This window comes from Ochlerotatus camptorhynchus, unplaced genomic scaffold (genome assembly GCF_037179485.1).
Source record: "Ochlerotatus camptorhynchus isolate MF236.1 unplaced genomic scaffold, CSIRO-AGI_Acam_v1.1 ptg000330l, whole genome shotgun sequence".
In the NCBI taxonomy this organism is placed as follows: domain Eukaryota; kingdom Metazoa; phylum Arthropoda; class Insecta; order Diptera; family Culicidae; genus Ochlerotatus; species Ochlerotatus camptorhynchus.
The window spans coordinates 15,161,888-15,187,078 of NW_027040818.1; the positions used below are offsets into that span (position 1 = coordinate 15,161,888).

General features: G+C 39.2%; 1 protein-coding gene across 9 annotated transcripts in view; it reads right to left on the minus strand.

The window, feature by feature from the left end:
* LOC135708360 (RNA binding protein fox-1 homolog 1-like) overlaps window positions 1-25,191 on the minus strand; it is a 953,484-nt gene that overhangs the window by 779,991 nt on the left and 148,302 nt on the right. For all 9 annotated transcript variants that reach the window (XR_010518292.1, XR_010518293.1, XM_065230430.1 and 6 more), the window contains exon 2: window positions 8,345-8,931. Coding sequence is in view for 7 of the 9 variants with exons in the window: in XM_065230430.1 (XP_065086502.1) it covers window positions 8,345-8,695 (351 nt within the window). In the remaining 2 variants the exon portion in view is untranslated. The remainder of the gene's footprint in view (window positions 1-8,344; window positions 8,932-25,191) is intronic.

Below are 25,191 nucleotides of genomic sequence, written 5' to 3' on the forward strand. Positions count from 1 at the left end.
AGGGAAATCATCCGGGGAATCGATTGCACGTAGTCCCATAGACCGGAGAGCCTTGTAGGTATGTGTTTTGGACCATTTTACCCCATTTTCCCCTACTTTTTGGAGGAAATGTTTTTTCACAGCTCTATTTTTCGTAAAACATAAGCACTTTATGCATGGTTTTAGAATACTATGTCTTTAAACAACAGTTCATGAGATATTAGGGGAATACGGGGTACACTGTATAGGGGAGTAAGGGGTTAATGTGAAAATCCAATCAATGTTTTTTAATACAAAATCAATTCTTTTAAATATCATAATATTTTTTTCTGAAAATAAATTTTAATTAACTTTCATCTGGTATTTTGAGTTCCATCATCAGCCAAACAGTTCAAAAATTATAATTTTTTGAAAAAAAATCGAAAAAAAATAAAAATTTTGACAGCCCTAATATATAAATAGTCACCCTAATGACAAAATACAAAATATGGATCTAATATGTTGCGATAAGGAACAAAACTACTATTTTTACAAAATTCTGAGAACCACTATATCGTTTTGCTGTATACAGACAAAAAAAGTGAAAACTCTTTTAAAACAGATAGCAGTAAATTAAAACTTATTTAACCCCAATTAACCTTATAATTTCGAAAAAAAAAATCTTATTATTGCAGGCAACCTTTGGGGTCATTCAAACAATCGCATCGTTCAACATTTTTATGAATTAAAATAAATTTAGCGAGGTTTCATTTTTACCCCTTAGTCCCTTATAAAGTGTACCCCGTATTCCCCTAATATCTCATGAACTGTTGTTTAAAGACATAGTATTCAAAAACCATGCATAAAGCGCTTATGTTTTACGGAAAATAGAGCTGTGAAAAAACATTTCCTCCAAAAAGTAGGGGAAAATGGGGTAAAATGGTCCAAAACACATACCTACAAGGCTCTCCGGTCTATGAGACTACCTGCAATCGATTCCCCGGACGATTTCCCTTCGGAAAAGTCGTTTTTCATGGCCGGAATTTAGCGTGCTGTTGAGATATTGAATTTTGGGTAATTTTGGACCCATTTTTGCCCATAGTGCAGTGTGGGAAGATATAAAACTAGTCAAAAATCAACAAGCAAACAACTGCGATTGATATTTCAAGCTGTGATATCGCAGCTCAGAATTCGTTTGTCTTTTGTATTTCTTTATTAGTTTTTGTTTTTCTTGTCCCCAATCTCGATGAGTCTCATCGTCGCCCACTGGTCACCATAGCCGGTCGAACTCCAAACGAATCTAGAATCACACTACCGTTCATACCGGCGACATCGCTCTGATGAGACAACGAAATCCTACCCCCAAGCTCCTTCCTTTTTCCTATCCTTCTACAATGTACCCCTCTAACCTCGGGTAAGCCGCGAGTATTCGGTCCAACTCCTACTAGACATAGAATTAAGTGAATTTAGTTACAAACAAAGAACAATGAATTATCGGCTCCGTAAAGCTACCGCGATTGAGCTTTTTTTTCCTGTGTTGGGGACATACCACTACCGCGACCATAACTTTGATCTATTGTGGTGTATCCTCTTTTGATTTTGCCGTAACGCAATGGCAAGATGCTATTTATACGAGCAACCACCACTACTGTTGTTGGCAATTATCCCAAACAGGTAATGCATTCCTTATGAAATGTATAACTTGATTGGGAGAAGCAGCCCAGATTTCCCAGGGTTCCATAAGCCCCTTATCTAGATATATACGTCGTTTGTGAAATAGTGCAACGCAGTCACACAGCAAATGTTTAGAGCTCTCACTCTCTAGTTTACAAAAACGGCATCTGTCTTCATCAACTTTTCCGATAAGTTTAAGGTGATATTTACTAGGACAGTGTCCTGTAATCAAACCAGTATATGTACTCAAATCGTGTTTCGATAAGGTCAGCAGTTTTTGTGTGTGCAAAGCGTTGGGCTCTATGAAACGTTTTGATTGCCGGGCATTTAAGGTATTATTCCAGTTGTACCTGTACCTTTATTCTTTCCCAGTTATTGAACTCCATTTTAAGAGCACAAAAAGATAATCCTAAAAATGGTTCAGGTCCAATAAATTGCATTGATGATCCCACTTTAGCCAATTGATCAGCTTTTTCGTTCCCTTCGATTCCGCAATGACCAGGAACCCAGTATAGGTTAACCTTATTACAGTAGGACAAATGCTGCAATAGCTTAGTGCATTCTCAAACCAGTTTTGAAGTGCAAGTTTTGGACTTTAGAGCATTCAACGCTGCTTGGCTATCTGAACAAATACATATGTTTGCATTTTTATAATTTCTTTTTAAGCAAATCGTGGCACATTCTAGGATGGCATATATTTCAGCTTGAAATACTGTTGGCCATTTTCCCATCGGCACTGATAGGCTGATCCCAGGACCACTTATTCCAGCCCCAACCATATTATCTTGTTTCGATCCATCCGTATAGAATACTATTGACCCAGGACGAAAAGATGGCCCTCCTGTATTCCAATCATAACGAGTCACTTCAGGAACTTTGAATTGGTGATTGAAGTTGTTACGCTTTAACATCTAGTCTTCATTCATTAAAATTAGTGGACTTATTTGAAACTCTTTTAAAATGCTCAGATGTCCAATAAGATCTCCATCAAAGAAATTCATGGACCGTTGGAGCTTCAGAGCACTTTTCATTGCATCCATTTGAATAAATTGATGTAAAGGAAGAATATTGAGTAGAGCATCTAATGCCTTCGAAGGAGTACTACGCATTGCTCCAGTTATGGAAAGAGTAGCAAGTCTTTGTAACTTGTTAAATTTAACTTGTGCCGTTTGTTGTCTGATTTTCGGCCACCAGATTAGTGATTCTGGGTTTAACAATAGCCGAGTAGATCCAATGTATCATCTTCGGCTTTAGACCCCATTTTTTACCAAATGATCTTTTACAGACCCAAAAAGCATTTGTTGTTTTTTCTATTTATTGTTTCATATGTCTGTTCCAGCAGAGTTTACTATCTAGGATTACTCCCAAATACTTAACTTCTGACGACAGTGATAATTTAACATCTCCTAGTTTAAGATCAGTGGTAGAGACTCTACGTCTTTTGGTAAAGGGTACAATTGATGTTTTCATAGGATTTATGTTCAGTCCTTCTTGTGTGCACCATGATAGTGTGAATTTTAATGCTTTTTGCATTCTATCAAATTTTCCGCGAACTATAATAACAATGTCGTCAGCAAATCCGATTACTTCAAATCCTTGATGCTTTAACTTTAAAAGAAGATCATCAACTACCAGAGACCACAGAAGTGGAGAAAGAACTCCTCCTTGAGGACAGCCTTTTACAGCTGTTACTTTTACTAGTGCATCTCCAAGATTAGCTGATATTTCTCTTTTGGATAGCATCTCCACAATCCATTTAATTATGTTTTCATTAAAGCCACGATTTCTCATGGCGTTTATCATTGACGAAAAAGACGCATTGTCAAATGCACCTTCAATATCCAGAAACGCTGCTAATAGAATTTCCTTTGCTGTGAAGGTTTTTTCTATTTTAGTAACTAGCATATGAAGAGCTGTTATGGTGGATTTGCCTGACTGGTAGGCGAATTGGGCTCTACATAGTGGGTTACCATGAAGAACATCTGATTTGACATATTCGTCTATAAGTTATTCTATTAACTTCAAAAATATTGATGAAAGAAAGCTCGATTTGAAGAGCTTGATTACAGGGTGATTCAGAATAACTGTCACCGATTTCACAAATATGCAATTCTCAATGGGTAAAATGGGTATATGTTCAAGTATTTTTGTTTTAAGTGTGTACACATATCAGCTTGTATTGATAGTAGGATTTGAAATTTCATTCGTTTGTGATTTCAAACAGCCATTGACGTCCAAATGGAGCATGACATAAATCTGTAAAAAAATCGTGTGTTATCTTTTAGAAACTGAAATCTCTTCGAAAGAATGTAACATTTATTTTTGGATCATTATAAAGGAACCATGCTTGGATAATCCGTTCAATATCAGAGCTTAAACGCATCACCGGGACTCAAAAAGTGCTGGAACTAAAGCGTGCGTGCCAGCTGTGGTTAATTTTCATGACAAATGTGGCTGATAATTAAGGTAAAGGGAGAGAGATTTGAAATAAACTATGCTTAGTTGAAGGTTATATATCCAGAATATCTGGAATATAATGATATCAAAAATTCATGCAAGCGTTCAATCGGTATGACCATTTTTAAAAGGGACAGCTATTCCGAATCACCCTGTAAAATAGGAATTATTAAAGTTTTGCACTTTTGGATATGTGCTGGAAAAATTCCATCTACACCTGGGGATTTGAATGAGCTGAAAGAGGCTATTGCACATTCAATTCTAGAGTCTGTAAATAGAATGTTTGCTAGATTGACAGCCTCCTTGTTGAACACTACTAGTGCACAATAGTTATTGATTCTAGTAGTAACATTTTGTTCTTCACATCTTAGAGATGTATCTTGTATGCAGTCAGTAGTAGGACTAGACCCTGGAAAATGAGAATGCATCATCATTTCCAAAGTTTCTGTTGCATTTATAGTAAAAGAGCCATCAGCTTTTTTAAGAGCTCCCAGGCCGTTAGAATGGTCCTTTGAGAGAACTTTATGAAGCCTTGAAGTTTCAGGAGTGCTTTCTATGTTTTCACACATGTGCCTCCAGTCTTTTCGCTTGGATCTTCTTATTTCTCTGTTATACTCACTTAGAGCCTCTTTATACTGAGACCAGTTTGCTGTGCATTTGGCTGAATTGAATAGTTTCCTAGCCCTTTTCCTTAGTTTTTCTAATCTATCATTCCACCATGGCACATTTCTGTTAGTCGTGCGCACCTTTGCAGGGCAACTAATATTATAAGCCTGATTTACATTGCTTATTAAGCAATTAGCAGCTTTTTCTAGCTTAGAAATTGAATCAAAATCCTGTAAAATAGGCTCATTTTGACTCTGAAGACTGAAGCTGTATAGCTCCCAATTTGTTTTACGAGGATCTCTGTAAGTTTCCTTTAATACGTCATTAACCGTGAATTCAAACATAATTTGCATATGATCAGATAAAGAAATTTCATCCGATACATGCCAATTTACTATACGATCTGAGATTGTTGGACTGCAAAGTGTTAGATCCAACACCTCTTCCCTTATTGAATTAATGAATGTTGGCGAATTACCCTTATTACACCCTCACCCCTTTTGTTGATCCCCGAACTACTCCATATCGTATGATGGGCGTTGGCATCACATCCGATGATAAAGGCTTTATTTTGCCTTCTGCAGTATGAGACAAAGGGTGCAACATCAAGAGGAGGTACATCATCAACGTTGCCAGGAAAATAAGCGGATGCAATGAAAGTCTCCGTTTTTCCTTTCGTAGTTGGCACCTCTAACGAAATTGCAGCAATATCTCTGTTGATAAATTCTGTAATAGGTGTAATTTTAGCATTACTGTTCACAAGAATTGCAGCTCTTGGTACAAGCTGAGTATTGTCATAGATTAACTTACACGATTGTGTAGGCATTCCTAAAATCCTACTGTTATATGTCCAAGGCTCTTGAAGAAGCGCTACGTCCAGTTTGTCTTTGATGAATGTCTTACATAGAATTGCGGAAGCTGTATCTTGTATAAATTTGATACTTGTTCCGGTCATTTCTATTTCTGTGAGTTACTATTTTAACCAAAACTGGCATTATTGTCTGCCTTTATTACAAAATCAGATCGATTATCCAGAGGATCCGTGAACTTGAAGCAAGAGGTGGGCAACACAGAATTTCCATTATTTGTTGCTCCTCTAGTTCCAGGAGGGCATTGATCAGCGTTGTGCAAACTAAACTCAACATCTGCAGAAGCATTGCAGCTTTCACCGCTAGCTTCTGTTTTTTGTTGGTTAGTATCACGCATCTCAGCGTCCTCAGTATTAACACAGATTGTAGAACTTGAACAGGACTGTTCTGCATTGCCCTTACCCTTATTGTCATCAGGTTTTTCCTCTTTGAGACCTTGTTTATCTCTTGTATCATCTGATTTCGTGGAGGCTTTTTTCCTTATATAGGCAACTCCAAATTTGTAATCCACAGTAAATTTGCAGTCCTCCAGAGTCTTCATAGAAACAACATCAATAGTGAAGACAAGCTCCACGTGATGCTGTTTGACCGTGTATCTCTTAATAATTCTCCTGGAATCAACCATTAACCCTTCATTTTGACTTTCCACATATGCAAGGATGTCCTCATTTGTGTCCTCAACACTGCGTGGAAAGAAGCCAAGTAGTATTTCAGGCCGAGGAATATCTTTCTCATCGACTGCAATGAGACGAGCTTCTTCCCATGGCTTAATACTGTGAATTGTAGCCTTTAACCACTTGGCGGTGTCGTGATTCTTACAGATGATAATCATGTGACCCGACCGGAACAGGCAGCTTCCGAACTTTGGTTTTATTCTTTCCTTCCTTTGTCCAGCTACTTTTGTTAAGATTGCCTTTTGGGTGGCAACTAATTGTTGTGTGGTTAACTCAATGCTTGGATAGCCATCGGGCAGAATTCCAATCCTAACAAAGTTTAATGCCTCACTGTAAGACGGTTTTGGGGAGCCATTGTTACTTGTTGGCTCCTTTATGTTTGACGATTCTCCATTACCTTGTTGTCTGGCTTTCTCCAGCCGAGACTGAACCGAGGACTTTGTATTTCCTCTATCAGCGTTTGGAGCAATCCTTTTAGGTAGATTGGTATCGCTACAATTGGATTCGCTTAGCTCTGCATTTCTGCGACGCTTGTTTGGTTCCAAATACAACCTTAGAAAGGCTTCTCAGCCAATACACGAGCATCATCATAGGAATGACTATGAGCTACCAAGTATTTGAGCCTCTTTTCAGACGCTTGGCCTTTTTTGGGACTGTAGCCTCAATCGGTGATTCGGTATCAACTTCAGCAGAGTTACCGCTAGCAGCAAGCATGAGAGGAGCATTTACCCCCTTTTCCGTCTTCTTGATTCCAACATTTTCCTCGTTGGATTCAGTAGTAGCAGCTGTCGACAACAGAGTCACATTTATGCCGTCCTCATAATCGTCGTTATCATCGTAGATGTCATCGTCATCTCCATGTCCGGAGGAGTTAAGGATCGAAGAGGAACATGAATTTACTTCCTCCAACGAATTATCTCGCAGCTGATCCTCAACTTCCATCAATTTTCTATCGCAATACGTACTTAAAGCCTTACTGCACTCGTTTTATAGACTAAACCACTTAGTCGCACCGTTAAGCAATCACTCGTGAATATACGTAGCGTTTTCACTTTAAACTTGCGAAAGATGTGGGACAATCTAAAAACCACTTGCAAGGTATACCAGGGTTGCCAGGACCTGATTGAGTTTTACAAATAAACGAACTAGATGAAAAAAAAAATCGCTGCTCAGAATATGAAGCTAACAAAACTCACCAGTTGCAAATCATGATTTTTGCTTTGCACCTGAACCACAGACTGTGCCCGAATGCAGTCGCTTCGTATCTGCCATCGATGATGAGAAAAAAGAGATAGAATTTATTCTCTTCCTAAGAAAACGAAGTACAACGGAATGATTATGCCATCACTGGTTTGGATGATACCCTGAACACGTCGTTAAGCAAAATAACCACAGAAATTTGATAAGGGCATGTAAATAAATTCTCTGAATGGTCAACACTGTGTTCACGACATTATAGTGCAAAGATCTATAACATAGATTCTCAACATTCTGTGCGGTTAAGCTCGCTCAACATACCTTTTTTCATACGCTTTCCGCTTAGTGGGGGTCCGCTAACAATGCTAAAATCATGAGTGACGTAAAAGTCGGATGTTAGATTGGCAGTCGGAAATCGGTAGTCAGACCTTAATTAAGTGCTGGCGACACAATAACTGATATATCAATTCATGAGACTTTGAAATTTCTAAATCCTGCTTCTAGCAAGGTTCAGTCCTAGTCTAGCAGAAATAAACGTTAACTAAAATCAAAGTTTCCCCCTTAACCATTATCTATCTCCTCGATCTCATCAGCTTATCGATTCCATCCGACTTGCCCGGGGACGTGTATCAGAAGAGCCATAATTCAATCTGATCTCATCCAGACATCTACGGCTCCCGTTGGCCCCCTCTGGCACTATCTAGTCACTGACCACAACCTGGACGCAGCAAAAGAGCATCTACGACGGGCTACCTTGTTGTGGTTCATCGAAACACGGCGCCATAAAACCGCAACATTATTATCATTAGCCCCATCGGCAGGCGGAAATGGCCATCGTAGCCGTCGTCGTCGATTAGGACCCTCCAAATCCCACTCTGACGAGCATATTTGTATGGAAATTTTACTCACATTATTCTGTTGCTGTTGCTGCTGCTGCTGCTGCTGTTGCTGTCTCTGCCGGTACTCCATGAGGGCTGCAACTGCTTTATTGGCAGCTGCGGTCACGGCCGCTACCGTGGTCATCTCTCTGTTACTTCCACTAGTGTCGTCCTCTTCGTCCTCCGGTCGGTGGTGGTTTACTGGGCTAGTGCTGCTCTCGCGGCTTTTGCTCGTCGCCGTCCTCGTCCCCGGGACCTCCAGCGGGAAACGGTTCTCCGAGATGGCCGTCGAGACTGCCGCTGACGTTGATGAGGGAAACGACGATTGAAGTCTGTTTGCATCCGCTGCTGCTGCTGCTGCCGGGGTGTCGACGCTCAGCATTTAGGGATGGAACGGTGCTGCGGTGGGTTGTTTGTAAAGGAAGGGAGGGGTGGATCGGTTGTTGGTTTTTGTGTAAGCTTACTGAGGGGTTTCGCCTAAAGCCGACATGAATGGGAAACGGGCTGCACAATGCACACCGAACTGGGCAAAGGCAAAGTGCTTTTCAGCAAGTTGTTGTTGGTGTTGTTTGGGCCTGCCGTTGCTTTGTTGTAGGGCCTTTTGTTTCAGTGGCTGTCCTGTGAGGATAAACAGAAAGGGAGAATATTATTATAGAACACACACGGGATGCATAATATGCACCGGACATGTTTTTAATTCGGGTTGTATATTCAACTGGGAAGCATAATTTTAACCCATTTGAGGCTGTACACACGAAAAGTTATAAACAACAACAAACGAAACACGAAACCCCGAAAAATCTGCGTAGGCTGTTGTCACTAATATTTTTGGGTGTCCCAAACAAACTCCCACAACAAAACTTCCGGAAATAATTCAAACTAATCGACACTCCATTTACCGCCGTTGTTGCCATCCGGTTCCGTTTCTGCACAACACCTTCCCCGACACGACACCGGGGGGACCAACTTTCTACATATTTCAAAAATTTCCGGTCACATTCTGAAGTCCCAATGCCACCGTCCAGGCTTTTCCCGCTTTTTCAACCTGCATCAAGTGGAAAATAGTGAACTCCGATAGAGTTCCCCCCCCCCCCTCCTATTCGAATGTGATCCTTTGCTCATCTCAGTGAATAACTCAAATGCTGCAAAAACTCTCTGCAACCGCAAAACTGCAATTTTATCCTTCGCATCTCCCTACAACTTCGGGATAAAATAGAATTCTTCCCCACCGGCCGCGTAGCCCACTTCCAACCACTCAGGACTAACTGTGTACAACTTCATATGTTTTGGTATACACTGGACCACAACAAATAAAAGCAAGAGTATATGCAACAGCCATAAAAATAAATTAAACTTTTCATTTTAACGATCATCCAATGATACTCCGGAGCCGGTGCCGGAGCCGGATTCCCCGAGGCGTATCCTCGAAACATATACCGAAGCAATTCCGAGGGACATATGCTTAGCTGTGTGTGTGTGGTTTGGACAACGGAGCACATGATTGTGATGGGAATTGGATACTTTTCACCGACTGAACCAGTTACCGGACCTATCCCAAGTGACAAACAACGTGACGGCACAGAGAAACGGAACTCATACTGTGCATATTTGTTTGTCTTTTTGAATCGCACTACTGTGATCGAAAATCGAACTCCATACAGTCAACTAATAAAGATTTTAAATCAAAGCAGTGGCATGTCTGCTTGTCTGTGGTGCGGGGTTGTTGTGGAGGTGGGTCACATAATCATAAAATATAGGAAACTATTAAACAGCCTGAACTGTGATCACAGTTTTCCTGGCGGGATCACTAACAGTAGGACACTGAACTTTTACGAGGGTCGTCCGTCTCCGGTTGCAAATCGATGATGGCGTTATCACGGATAAACAGACGGAGCTCTCTCTCCAGAATCATCGTACACGCATTTAACGATCAATTTAAGTGTAATTTGTTTCGTGAATCCTCTAGCACAGCGCTGGAATTGGATCATTTTGACGTTTTTACATATTCTATTGAACTTGTATGCAACATTGGCAAGCAAGCTTTTCTACGCGACTGTCACATTAATGGTCCTTCGGTCAATTTTCAACTTCTATTCCACCTACCCTCTTCTAAGACCATTCTCTAGCTAATAAATTTTCAAACTAAAGTTTCATGTTAGATAGCATTTCCAACCAACCCCCACTAGAAGTTAGTTCAACCCACTAAAGAAGCATCAATAAAGCACGTTATGATCTCAGATGGGAGGGGGGCTTACAAATGTGTGGCAAGCAATGCATTATGTATAGGGAAAACGTGAGAAGTACTTAATGCATGCTTCCTAACTAAATGGTTCCAACAGTATCGGTTCATTCAGGGTGAAATAATAGGTTTCTCGATAGATCTTCTTCCAACGAATCCATCAATACATGTAGGACCATAATGTCCACTTGGGAATGTTCATAGTAAGCTTCTGTAACAAAAATGACAGGTGAATTAAATGTTGTTATCTAATCTAATTTAATCTAACACCAACACAGCCAGTTCTCGAAAGCATCCTGGAAAATGATATACATACCTATATCATTTTTCTTGCCTATTTGACATATTTAGATAAACATTTCAGAAGGTCCTATCTGCATTGATTGATTCTCTTCACCGACTTTCTCTATCGTTAATAATTCAACTGCAATACCTTTCTCTGTTGTATTTGACGTTTTAAACGCTAGATAAGAACCTCCTTTATCAAACTATGAGCTAAAATTAGCGCGAAATCTGTTTGCAAAGCAGTGATTATCTAAATAGAAAGTCGATGAAGAGAATCGATCGAAGCAGATAGGACCATTTGAAATGTTCATCGAGATATGTTTCACATCAAAGATGCATCAAACATATCAAAACGGCCAGGCCTACTGTGCAGCATTTAAGGGGCAAGATGATTCAGAAAAACATCGGGCCTGTTTAAATCGAAGATTTAAACACGATGCTTCAGAATCCAATAAATGAATGAAACGTGGACGTTCCGATTTTGGTAATTATATGATTGGTTGGTCGTTGGAAGCATCAAAGCTAGAAAGGTTAAATGATGCTCCATTTGCTTCTGACGGTTGGGGCATGAGCACTAACTCTTGTCCTAGCCTTTTATGACTTATGGCTATAGCGCCATTACTCGCTTTCTGAAAAGAGAAAAGGGAAAGGAAAAGGAGAAGGACAAAGGGAAAAGGATTATGTGAAATCTATGAACATAGACAATATTTTTTTATTTGAAATATACAATATAGAAATGCATAACGGCGTGGTGGTCACTACTCGAGTTTTGTCACTATTATCAAGTCATAAAAAGTAACAAGGACTAAAATGTGATCCTTTGATTGCTGGAAAATCCTGAGTACCTAGTTTGAAGTTGTCACGAATAGGGTTCGGTGGTTGGTCTTATTCCAGTAACGCACCACAATAAGGTGATCTCCCAACGTTACTGGGTTGAAAAGTTAAAAATTTACAAAACGGAACGAACTCACCAAGTTTAGCCAATTGAACCTGATGGCTGCCTGACATGTGTTGATGTAGAAGTACAAATTGTAGACGAAGCTTGACGAAGATCAACATGAACTAGTTCGGTTTATGGTAGTTTCGCGGAATGTCTTCCTTCGATTTGAGATAAACAAATCTAGATAGAGCTGGAATTAGGGCGTAACAGCTTTTGTAAACAATAACTTTTCGCGATGATTTTTAAAAAGTCAAGACTCGTCCACGCAAATCAACATCACCATCGGATAGGGTAAGACTTCCGCTACACGATGGTTCCGTTGGTTTGCCTTGAATTTTTAGAAATCTTCGACAGAAGTCATTGTTTACAAAAGCTGTTGCGCCCTAATTCCAGCTCTATCTAGAAATGTTCGGATGTTTGTAGTCGATTTTTGATGTGCATTGGCAGACCTTTTCGTGGCCAATAGTCAGGTTCAACGCTGTGACTCAACGAATGATGGAACGCCTTGTGGAGGTTCTACTTGGCTTCGGAACAGCTTCCCAGCGGCAAATCATAGGGACCTAGAATGAGGAACTAGAAATTGTCTCTTGGGCCGGGTTATGGCCAGATCAGCAACCGATTATAAATATAAAAAAAAACTTCACGGAAAAAGTTGAGTTGAGTTGAGTTGAGTTGAGTTGAGTTGAGTTGAGTTGAGTTGAGTTGAGTTGAGTTGAGTTGAGTTGAGTTGAGTTGAGTTGAGTTGAGTTGAGTTGAGTTGAGTTGAGTTGAGTTGAGTTGAGTTGAGTTGAGTTGAGTTGAGTTGAGTTGAGTTGAGTTGAGTTGAGTTGAGTTGAGTTGAGTTGAGTTGAGTTGAGTTGAGTTGAGTTGAGTTGAGTTGAGTTGAGTTGAGTTGAGTTGAGTTGAGTTGAGTTGAGTTGAGTTGAGTTGAGTTGAGTTGAGTTAAGTTGAGTTGAGTTGAGTTGAGTTGAGTTGAGTTGAGTTGAGTTGAGTTGAGTTGAGTTGAGTTGAGTTGAGTTGAGTTGAGTTGAGTTGAGTTGAGTTGAGTTGAGTTGAGTTGAGTTGAGTTGAGTTGAGTTTCCGGGCTTCTTTCATTTATAGTTGGTCCGATCGTCCATGCAGATGCGTTTTAAAGATCTTATCTCTTAATCTCTCTCTTCTTAAGATTTGATCCTGCAAACTCGAAACGAAAATCCCGGTCCATCCGCTCCTGGCAGTTTTCGATCAAATTCCTGGGCAGGAATTTTATACCTTGGTTGACCGGAAGAGTGCCTCAGAAGAATGTAAATTCAAAAAGAAGTCAAAATCCCCCAAAAAGTCCTTGTCTGGCAGTTCAGAAAATTTACCATGAGGTGTGCCTACGGAAGAGACTACTGCCTTTTCTGGAGCAGCATGAGGTGGATTTCTTATTCTGGCTGGATTTGGCAAGCTGCCAGTACTCAAATTCCACCAAACAGTGGTCAGCGAAAATGGCGTCACAGTGATAAATCCGGCTAATACTCTGGAACTAATGCCAACTGTGAAATACTGGTCAATTGTGAAGCACATACAGAAGAAAAAGGGTGGAACTGCAATTGACCTGAAGGATTTCAAGCGGAAATGGAATTTGACAGCCTAACTAGTGGGAACAGGGCTCCTGCAAGAGATGATTGGCCGTATACGAAGAAAAGTTTGAGCAATGGCCTATAGTATGAAGGAGGTCTTACAATAAGCATAATACCTACTAATATCTATTCATACGTCAAATTCCATTCGAATCCGATCGAGGATAAAGCTTTCGTCTGTTTGTCTGTGGTATCACAAATTAATGTTCAAGATCTTACAATTGATGCTGATTCAAAAGTTATCAACTGTAGAATTTTCAATTCGTAGAATATGCCATAGAGCTTCAACACCCCACATCCATTAACCCAGTCCCGCAAGGGAATTCGCACCAGTTGCATTGCAGTTCTGCACGACGGCAGTGGAAAATAGTGCGACGTGAATAATACTCTTAATTAAACTGCTCGGTAATTAAAAAATGCTTTCCAATGAAGTAGTTGCATTTGCCTGGCACGGTGTAGACTGCAGTTACCTTCACTATTCTGCCCCATTACACGAATAGTTGGCTTATATTCCGTGGGATTTTTCAATTACATTCGACAATCGTGCGAATTGCTTCCATCCTAGACGACTTCCCACTTCTTTCAGATGCCGGCATTTCCGTCGAATGCTGCAAGCTGTTCATTTGAGCGACAAATTTCACCGACAAACCCAACCCCACCAGGTCTGCAGGGTAAATAAGTCGAAATACTGTTTGGACGAAAAATTACACACACACACACCATTTTTGGCATGGACACGATCCGCTAATTGCTGGTCCTTTAATTGCGCTGTCAGTAATTGGGTGTTGGCTTTTTGGGGGCGTCCGTCAGTTCCTCGTGTGGTCAGACGACTCGTGAAGTCGAATCACTTACTACTGGGGTACCAACGCATGGCATGCAAAGAGGGTAGCCATAATTCGCTCGAGACAGAGGGAGGGGACTGAATATTCAGCATGTTTCACCCCTGAAAATACTCTTGGGTTGGGCAAATTGGAATATGCGGGTGTAAATTGTTTAATCCGTTTTCGGGATTTAGCCCCCCAGGGAAGGTGTGCGTCATTAGTTTCGTTCGGGATCATAACGTCCCGTCATCCGTCTTCGGTCGGTTGCGACGTAGGATTAGGATGGTGCGGATTGTGGAATTTTGGATGGTGAACTATGTGATCCAGTAGTTTTCCGGCGCCCTTCAGCTAGGAAGTAAGGGTGGCGGTAGGACTTGTCAGATTGGGTTGGATTGAATTTAGAAACAATTTGGATGGTAATTTGTTGCTGGTAGGGAAGTTTTGCTGGTATGCGATTTGAGTGGGGGATTGAATGGCTGGTTGTCGGAAGAACAACACAGAGAGGGGCAATTTTATTTTAGAAACCAGACTGAGAGTATTAGTTTTATGGAAGAAAAATACAAAAACAATGCATCTGAACTGAGTTAGGGACCAGAAAACAACAAACTGATCAATAAATTTACAAATTATGACCAAATAATTTCTTAAAAAAATATGAAAATAAAATTTGTATTTCCATTAGTAAAAAATTTACAACTTGGAAATCCACTTGCCAAATATTCAAAAATCAATAATCCGTCACTCAAAACTATAAATATCGTATATCTACAACTAGCGGTGCCGGTGGTGTGGTGGTAAGCGTGATTGCCTCTCACCCCAAAGAGCCTGTGTTCAATCCCAGTCGGCACCACCCGGATTTTCTGAGTCATAAAATCTCTGATCACGTCTTCCTTCGGAAGGGAATTAAAGCCGTTGGTCTCCGGTTCATGAGTAGGGTTCAGGTGTGGGAGCGCCCCTGAGTAACGCCCGTTTCATGTTTCAAAGTAGGAGAAATCTGCTATGAAACATCAGAGGCTAATCATTCCTTTGCTGACATTGTCCTATATGCTAGAAAATATATCCAAGTCGTGAACATTTTTTACCACAGTACCGGTTCGATTAAGGAATGGTTTGATTTTTGCAACAAAACCATAGAACCATTCGTTTTTGGCATTTATAATGTCTTTGTCATAAAGATGACTCACACAAAATCAACGAAGTCATAAATTAAATTTCATAAGCAAAAACCGTTCAATTTCAACCGATTTTGGCAACACTGCATTTTTGGGATTGTTCTCAAAATCGAATTCAAGATTTGAATTGTTAATTATGTTAAGTTAAAAAATCATAGGTTGTCGACAGTTGTCCCAAAGAATAGATTAAGCACTGACGAACCGACGTGACAGCTCATAGAGGCCATATTCAAATTCTTGCCCGAGTCGCCATATTTAAAATACGTTAAACAGTACCACCATCTTCTCATCCGATCGCGTCATACCATGAGCAAGGACACGAACACACGTAAAATTTATATTCACTTGGTTTGGTCACCTCGTTTGACAGATCTGATGGCCCGTTTCATAGATCGAATCGCTTATTTGATAAATCGACTTGAGGACTAACGAAATGCTCCAGTGGCATGTCGGTTCGTCGGTGGCTTAAGTTCAATAATTTATTTTCGATATCTCGGCCAAATGATTCATTTGGTCTGATGGCTTTCGGCCTTAGACTTAGTGGCCTTACATCTTTACAAGCGTGTGTGTTCAGTGACAGTTATCCTGCCTGACCATTTCCTATGCACATCAATTTCCTAGTCGATCTGTATACCAATAACATTAAACCATGCAGTGTTGGAAATATATCCAAAAATCAAATCTCATCAATGACCATGATCACGCTAGACAAACATCAACAAGCCAACAAGTTGTGATATCGTACAATTCTCACCAAACTGTGGAACCTTCCGTGACGTGAATGCTGGCATTAGTGACTTCGTGTCTGCCATCGGTGAAGAGTTAAGAGAGATAGCAAACTATACTTTCGCTTTCTATGAAAACAATGTGCAACGGAATCATTTTTGTGTCGAGTCATCTCTCAGTTACAATTTTACATGTTGTGGATAGTCTCGCATTATCAAAGGAGCTTGTAAATATATACAATATCTACGAAGACAACAAATCAAGAAGATTGGCAACTCTTCCATTTTCTTATACGAACGCTATGAGACAGGTACAATCAACCGGTGAACACTCGTGTTTATTTCAGTTACCGTGGGGACGTAATTTGTGATTACCCCTTTCAAATTGTGTCATTATTTATGTACGGTCCTTATATTTGAAATGACGTTTCACATTCATCTAGTGATGGCCGATTTTCATTCGAATAATCGATTAACGAACCGAACAGTAAAATATTTGTTATCGGTTATATCATGCCGATATAAGCATCAACTTCTTCAGAGGATCATCACCGATCGTTTCAAACAAGTTTTGCACTCTCATTGGTGGAAAAATGACAGGACAGCGAACAAAAAATAATCGATTAGTTGTTAATCGAGTAATTAAAAAATGGGACATCTCTGATTTTGGTGTGATTGTTTTGATAAAAAAGCGCGCAAAATTTCAACTCTACCGAGGGGGCAGCTAAACCACAAAATTACCTTGCATACTGAGGGTATTCATTGGATGAAAGGGACCGTGAAAGAGGACACTAAAATTGAAAGTTTTTCTTCCGACAGTTTCATCTTAGTATTCATCTTTGGTACAATCGCATCATCTGCCACTCAAAGGTAAATGCTTCGAACGAATTTGATAGCAAAGAATACATCCTCAGAAGAAAGGTTTGTGTATTTGCTCATGTCTATGCATTGCTTCCACCTTCACTCAAGCGCAGCGCTATTGTATCTGTCGCTTGGATTCTGGCAAGGTTGCCAGTCTTCTTGATATGATGTCTTCGATATCAAGCATGATATTTTGTTCCAATATCACGCGTGATATTGATACCGTATGAGAGCAAATAAATATTATGTTTCTAATGATTATGTCATCACTGAATTCATCACAGATTTTTTCAACCAAGTTGACCATGAATTTGAACAGGCCCTCTTCAGCTCAGTCGGTAAAGGCGCAAATACAGAGCAGGACCAGGCCGGGGTCGATTCCCGGTCCAGTCTAGAAGTTTCGCTAGTTGGAAAATTTCTCGACTTCCCTGGACATAGAGAATGATTATACTTGCCCAGCGAATCCAAACACATAAAGCAACCAACGCACAGTGGGAATTTTGGCAGCAAAAAGGCTTGAAATTGTCTGCCGCTTAAACCACATATTGTAACATATGAATTCCTTTGGGAAAAATGTCAAGAATTTTATTCTGCATATTTTTAATTGGCGCACGCGGTGTTAAGTGCATGTGTGGAGCCTATTTTGCCCCAAAATCCCATATTTTTCTGTAGTTCTTTCCCATTATGTTACTTCACTGATTCAAATAGTCAGTACCCTTTATCAGAAGTAGCCAATTTGTCTTCTAGTAGTCAGCTTGCACCTTTTAAAAACTATTGATAACATTTATAGGAGAGCATGAGGTCAAATAAGCCAGATTTTGTAATAAAATATAAAAGTTTTCCGAATTTAAACTCAATATTAAATAAAAACAAAATAAATGCTCGGAAAGTGGATTACAATAGCCTAAAGGACTAAATTGCCCAAGTAACAATTCAAGCTGAACAGTAAGAACAAAAGCTGATTATTGGTTTATTTAAGGTGTACAAAGCTGATTAACAATAGGCTGAATATATAGTTGATTAGTAGTGCATGAAGCGAATTGTATCCTCATAATCCAACCTCAATAAGTTAGCTGATCTAAAGATTGAACAAGGCTTATTTAAGCTTAACACAACTCCATAAACCAGCAATGCGTTACACATGTTTTGATAGCTTGATTTGTTAAATGTCGTCAGTATCTGTGTCACTCGTTGTATTTCCGGCATTTTAGTTCTTCTAAATTTACTGCCTACCTTTCTAATTACAAGCAGTGGCAGCAATAGAGAGAAGGGAGAGGAGATTTTTATGAATAGTTCCAGGTAGATGTGGGCTGCGACGACGTCGGAAGTATTAATATTTGTATTCCTGTGTTTTGTCTGTTATGTTGCACTGAAGTTTCAGACCGCATTCCAAAAATATTACTCAACTATGGTACTAAAATAGCAACCAAATGACCATCGAAATAAATCATGCTCTTGTGTCCACATTGTATTAACTGCACTTGAAAATGAGAGGAATGTTTTACTGTCACCAGTTGTTGTTTACAATTCTGCATTGCTGTATAATACTCTTTCGGTTGCTGTTATTTAACTTAAATTTTACGTGCTTCAAGTCAATGATCATACCTTTTGCCACACATATGCTTAAGTGGTGCAGTAGGTATGGTTGACGCCTGTGAATCAGCGACTGCTAGTTCGAATCCCGAAAGGCAAAGGTAGTTTTTAGACTTATATTAACATACGAAATATGTAAATCCAATAAGTCAGCAACAAGTTAAAGCAGCTCCATGTAAATGCATAAGATATGAAGCGGTCTTCAATTATTATTTTTGAAATCAAACTAGAAGGCTGAACAGGGGTTGGAAAAGACTGTTGTTTAATGCCTTAAAAAGCTTATAATGTAAATTAATGTTAAGCTTTTGGCTGATTAAAATCACCAGATTTAGATGTTTAAAAGCTTAACAAAGGTTAACGTGGTCTATGTACAGTAATTATTCAATCTAAGGCTGAATTAAAATCGATTAAACAACACTTGTTAAGCATCAAATTGTTACCTGGATAAGCATCAAATTGTTACCCTTTGTGATTCAAATGCATGTTTTAAGCGTATTTTGCCCCGGTATCTCATATAAAAACAATTAAATTTTTTTGAAAGATTTCTGATGACTGAACAGTTTCTGCCGCTGTGCTTGTTTTCGTACTGTGTACGGACAAATATATACATGTTTAGCGTCTGATTTATCCCAAAATCCTCTATAAATTGAAAGCATTTACACTGGTTTATTGGCTTAAATAGAAAATAACTTTTTTTGGAAATTTCCAAATATACCATTTAGAAGCCAGTAAGTGAGCTTTGATTAACTATTGAAAACATTTATATGAGAATGTGGGGTCAAATAAGCCATGTGTCAAATATACAAGTTTGCTCATGTTGAATGGCATATTAAAAAATAAATGTGATCGCTGAACAAAATGCTCAGTAAATTGGTTGCAATAGTCTAAAAGACCAAAATTAGGCATGTTTATGTACCTTGAATGAATATAAACCGCCCAATAATCGGAGGCATTGGGAGTTGTAACAATGGTAATACTGCGAGAAAACTATTATCAGACCCAGTCAAGTTTGCTGAAGTACTGACGATCGACCTAAATTTAGTTGAAAATCTCAGATTGATAAGCTACTACCATGACCAACTCGCTCTGTAACATAGCTCGATCCGAGTGGTAGAAGGATGCAATATACATGGATGAGGACAAAGCTTGATATGAATCGAGAAAAGACATAACAAACACACGTGTATCATCTTCGGGTTTACTTCGTGAAGCAGCTTGCCAACATTTTGCTCGTTTCCTTCTACCGCCCCGAGTGAGTTGTGTCGCACGGGCTGCTTGTCATGAAAAAGAACGAAGAAGATTATATCATTATTGCTTTCCACTTCTGACAAAGCGTTATCATTCGGTTGTATCGCTTGTCATTTTGTCATTTGGAGATATTTTTGATTCCTTGTACTTGCAAGTTACCACAAGTAGAGAGCACGCAATAAGCTAATATGCGATTAGCTGTAGGCATGAAATGCGTGGAAGAAGAAGAAAATGAACAGGAATTTGGAACTTCATAACATTCACGCTAACTTAAAAGTGCTCATTAACCCTAAAAAACCCTTTTTGAAGAAAAGTGGTTTAACTCATTAATGAGTAAAATTTTTACCAATAATGAGTACCAGTTACTTATTTATGAGTAACTGTTACTCATTCATGAAGTAAACATTAATCCTTAGTGAGTTAAAGATACTCATGGATGGGTTTAAAAATTACTCATTAATGAGAGTTAATTCACTTTTTTTTAAATGGATATTTTTAACCATTAATGGATACTTTCAAGTTAGCGTGTTGGCCATCGACCATTGACAATTGAACATTGATAGTCGACAGATGAAAATCAACAGTCGAAAATCGATAATCAACAGTCGACAACCAGTATTAATATAAATCATATTGTGTGATGGTCGATTTTCCTTAGCAGATTTTGACGAAAATGGAGGAACATTTTACGCAATTTATGAGTAACCGTTTACGTTTTTGGGATTTTCAGTGAAGAACCACTCAATTTTGAGCCAAACTCATTGGTTAAAATCTAACAATCAACATTCACAGTCAACAATCGACAGATTTTGTATGCACCGATATATGGTCATTGGATAACATCAAATATACTATATTAACAATATGATCCACTCTTTCGCTTAGCCGGCGAACCGAATTTTTAGCGATGAAAGCACCTCTGTGGCCAAAAAGGCTACCAATGTATTTGTTTATCATCACGAGGGGTAAACCAAATGAAAATTTGTTTACTATTTCAAATGAATGTATTTCAGCATTTTATTTTATTTGATGACCACAGTGACATGTCAGACAAATTTTATAGTAATATACACAATGTAATTAATGAAAATAATTTGACTCTTACTTTTGTAATAAGTGCTGTATTCGCACCCCTCGATTGTAATTGAATGATTTTTGCTGACCTTTTTCAACGCTAGATGGTGCGTGAAGCAATATTTTGATGGTCGCCATTGCAACATTTGGAAAAGGTATGAATGGATCATATTGTTAATATGATATATTTGATAACATCATTAGAGCAATTTAGAATGACGTTTACTTCCACTTGAACTTGGCCGGGGAACCATTGTGGTTTCTATAAATATTTAGACTTTCTCGACGAAATGTGGAAGCTGCCAAAATCTTCTGTGGCTTTTGAAACTCTTACCATTCAACTTTTCCGTGTCGTTTTCGCACGTAAACAGGTTAACCAGCTGGATTTGTTATGTAAATATGACCAGCTCTTAGCTCGAGAACAAAGAGGTCAAAAGTAAACATATGGAAGAGGACTAACCAGCTGGTTTGGAACAAAGGAGTCAAAAGTAAACATTAGAAGAAATGTCATGGAAACCAAGCGATATATTTGTTCCAAGGTGGGATTGGGATGGGATGGGTGAGAGAGAAATCGAAAGCAAAATTTGAGAACGACGAAATTAAAATCACTCGAGTCTAAATGCAGACAAACTTCACAATATATTCTGATATTATTTTATTCTAGTACCTCGAGAAAAAATTTATGGTAAGCTACAAAATTTGGGAAAACTGCTTCATTTTCTTAGCATCGCCGGTAGAAGGTCGTCTCAAAACTGCTCAACAATATGATAAATTCGACACTTCGGCTTTCATTAGAGCTAATGTAGTTTAATGCATATTTAATGAAAACCAAGTTTGAAATTGCGATAGAGTTCTACAAATTTAAATTTAAACGCAACTGAATTTCTGAAAAATCCATGCGATTTACGGTTTTACGGCTGCAAAACAGTCTTCTGTAAAGTAGTAGTAAAGTATCTTAAGAAGATTTGTTTGTATGAACATCCTCCACAATTTACAATCCACAATTCCACAAAAGTTAGACATGACTATGATATAGACTGTTCCAGAAAGTATAAGCACACCTTATTTTAACGGTCACTTTGAATATAATGAAATATTTCAACATGTTTTTGCTGCGTCCTTTTGTTTGCTCATTTCTGAAAAAAGTGCTCAGTTTTGTGTTTCCTGTCAAAATGCGTGGTCTTACTCCGGAACAACGAAAAAGTATCGTGCACAAATGGTGCACTGTGAGCGGACTCTCCTTGAGAAAATTGGCCAAGGAAGAGGGTGTAAGCGTCGGAGCGGTACGAACTGCGATTAAAAAATATAGAGAACAGTGTACGTTTGAAGATGCGCCGAAGAGTGGCCGGAAATCCGGTCCTGTATGTCCGGATATCGATAAAAAGATCAGGGATGCCTACAAACGAAAACCAGCGACTTCCGTTCGTGATGTTGCGAAAAAACTAGGGGCCTCGTCGAGTAACGTCATGCGTGCCAAAGAAAGACTTGGGCTAAAACATACCGGAAGCAGAAAAAACCCCAAAGGGATCCCAAACAGGCCGCGTCCGTGAAACCACGGGCCCGCAAACTCTACGATTCGTTATTGTGTCGAAATTCTGGGTGTATAATAATGGACGACGAAACGTACGTGAAACTAGATTACAAAACGCTTCCCGGACCACAATTCTATACTGTAAGCGAAGGCAAGGACATTCCCGAAACGGAGAAGGCAATTTTTACCGAAAAATTCCGAGTGTGGTAAAACATCTAGTCCGCACATCACAACGGAGACGATGAACACTCAGAAATACGTCAAGGAATGTCTCCAGAAGCGATTGTTGCCGATGATCAGGCAGCACGAAGGTCAAGTAGTATTTTGGCCTGATTTGGCGTCATGTCATTACGCAAAGGACACTTTAGAATGGTACAAAAGGCAAAATGTATGTTTCGTGCCGAAAGACATGAATCCACCGAACTGCCCGGAGGCACGGCCAATCGAGACTTTTTGGGCTTTAACCAAAGCAAAGCTTCGAAAATTAATAAAACCAGCGGACGACATCCAAAAATTCAAAAAAGATTGGCCAAAAGTGGTCAAAATGGTGGGAAGTACCATTGTGCAGAAGCTAATGGGTCATGTTCGAGGAAAAGTTATGAGTCTTGGCTATCATTAAATTTGTTGATTAAACGAGACTAAAATATCATTTGAAATACAAATACAAATATGATTTGCCAAATAAAATTATTAAAACTTAAAAAAACATGACTGTTTTGTTATTGTGAAAGTGTGCTTATACTTTCTGGGACAGCCTATACTATGATAAAACAGGAAAAACTAACTTTTTTCTTTGAATGTATAGATGAATTATGTGTTGAGAAAAATTGTAGAAAATATCAACATATGCAACATATGCAACTTTGCTGATTAAATCAAAATTATAAGTTCAGTATTTTCAGAGTTATGGATTACTTCTCACCCTTACTCCCTTGAATTTAATTTTTTCGATGATAACCTTTTAGTGATTAATTTTGTCAGCACACAATGTTCTAGACAATTATCAGAACCACAAAAGCACACGTTTTTGTTCAAGACTGTAAGTCGCTATACTTATTCCTTGAGAAGTTATAGCACATTTTTAATGTTTTTTCTTATTAACTTTATGCACTTAAAGGGGAGGATTGGGGCAAGTGGAGACTCCAAAACTACCTTAAAGTTTGAAGTTTAGGTCAAGGACTATAAAGTTATGAAGGTTTGGACGTCAACTTTTACAAATATTTGAGTACGGTAGCCTTATCTTGTTCATACTTTTTCATATATTTTAATTTTTTTAAATTTTTTTTTCATCATACATTTTTTTGCTTTTGCTAAAGACTGTAAGTTGCTATAATCATTTCTTGCAATGTTAAAGTCAATGTTGTCTCTGAATTTCCAAGATTTTTAGGAGCGCAGACATATAAGTGCAATAATGATTGTCATGGTTTCTTGTACTTATACGTCTGCACAACTATTTTTTTGCAGTTTGTATGTACGACAAACGTCAGAGCAATCTATTAACAATTGAAAATCGGCAACTGATTCTCGAAATCGACAATCATAAATCAGAATTACAATAAACAAGGTTAGAAATTATGGAAAATCTGAAAATTGTTAGAACCTCAAGCGCCAAAATCACCATCTAATTATAATAATTAGCAAATACCAGACCAATACTGTTCCCCAGCAACCACCGGCATCCTTGCCCGTCTCAATCGAACCGATTAACATCCGCCGAACATTATTAGGAAACACTTTCCGGCTCTGAGGCGCTCATTTCTGAAACCATTTGCTAACGAGCGAAACATAAGCCCGTAGCGCCTCCCCTTACTAACATGAAAGCACAGACAAACAGACATAACTCTTGCTCCTCAATCGTCGTACGCGCATTTAACGTTCAATTGGAATAATATTAATTTCGCTTATCTCCCACCAAAGCGCTGGCATCGGATCACTGTGACGTTTCGATGCATTCTATCGAGCTTGTGTGCAACAATGGTTTGAGATTTGTCAAACAATCGGGAATAGCTCGCGTCTGTTCATCTGTGATAAAAGCCACCCTCCCCAAGCACATTCAAACGATCAGGCCCCGCTCAATGATGGAGAGGATACATTATGAGGCAAATATTGATACACATTTCGGTTTCTGCCGGACTGTGCGACTTGGGAATGGGCCCCGGCTCCGGTGGATGGCATGCGGGGTCTGCAATTTTATTCAAATTGATAACGTTTGTTCTGGCGCTTTGTGACTTCGGTTCGACATAAATTCCTCCCATTCCGAAGTGGAAACGGGAACACAATCCAACCGATATGTACGAATGGAGAATATGCGATTCAACTCGATCCGGATTCGAGCCGGAAAGGGATTATCGATATTTGGTTAGGGAATCGAAGCCAGAAATTTTCAATTTGCCATGGCTCAAATCGTTGCGGATGATTTTTGCTTTATTTTATAATAATTCATGAGCCAATCCTTTTGAGGAGGCAAAAAAAAACTGGTTAGTCGACAATAAGACGAAAGCTCTCGGCGTTGTCATCGTCTGCTACCGTGTTCTGCGAGATTTCCTTTTTATTTGAAGAGAATTGGTGCTAAACCGATGTTAGCCTTCGGCTTGGAACACGAAACTGAAGAGGAAAAGATGATATCGAGCTCCGAACCGTGTCGTGGTGTTTTGTGGATCAAAACCTGAGATTTGGTGCGGGGGGACGGTCGGTGGATTAAGAAGACGAGAGCCAGGCGAGACGTTGAACTTGTGGATTTCCCTTCGGTTCACTTGAATCGCTGGAAGCTCTTTTGCTACTAAAT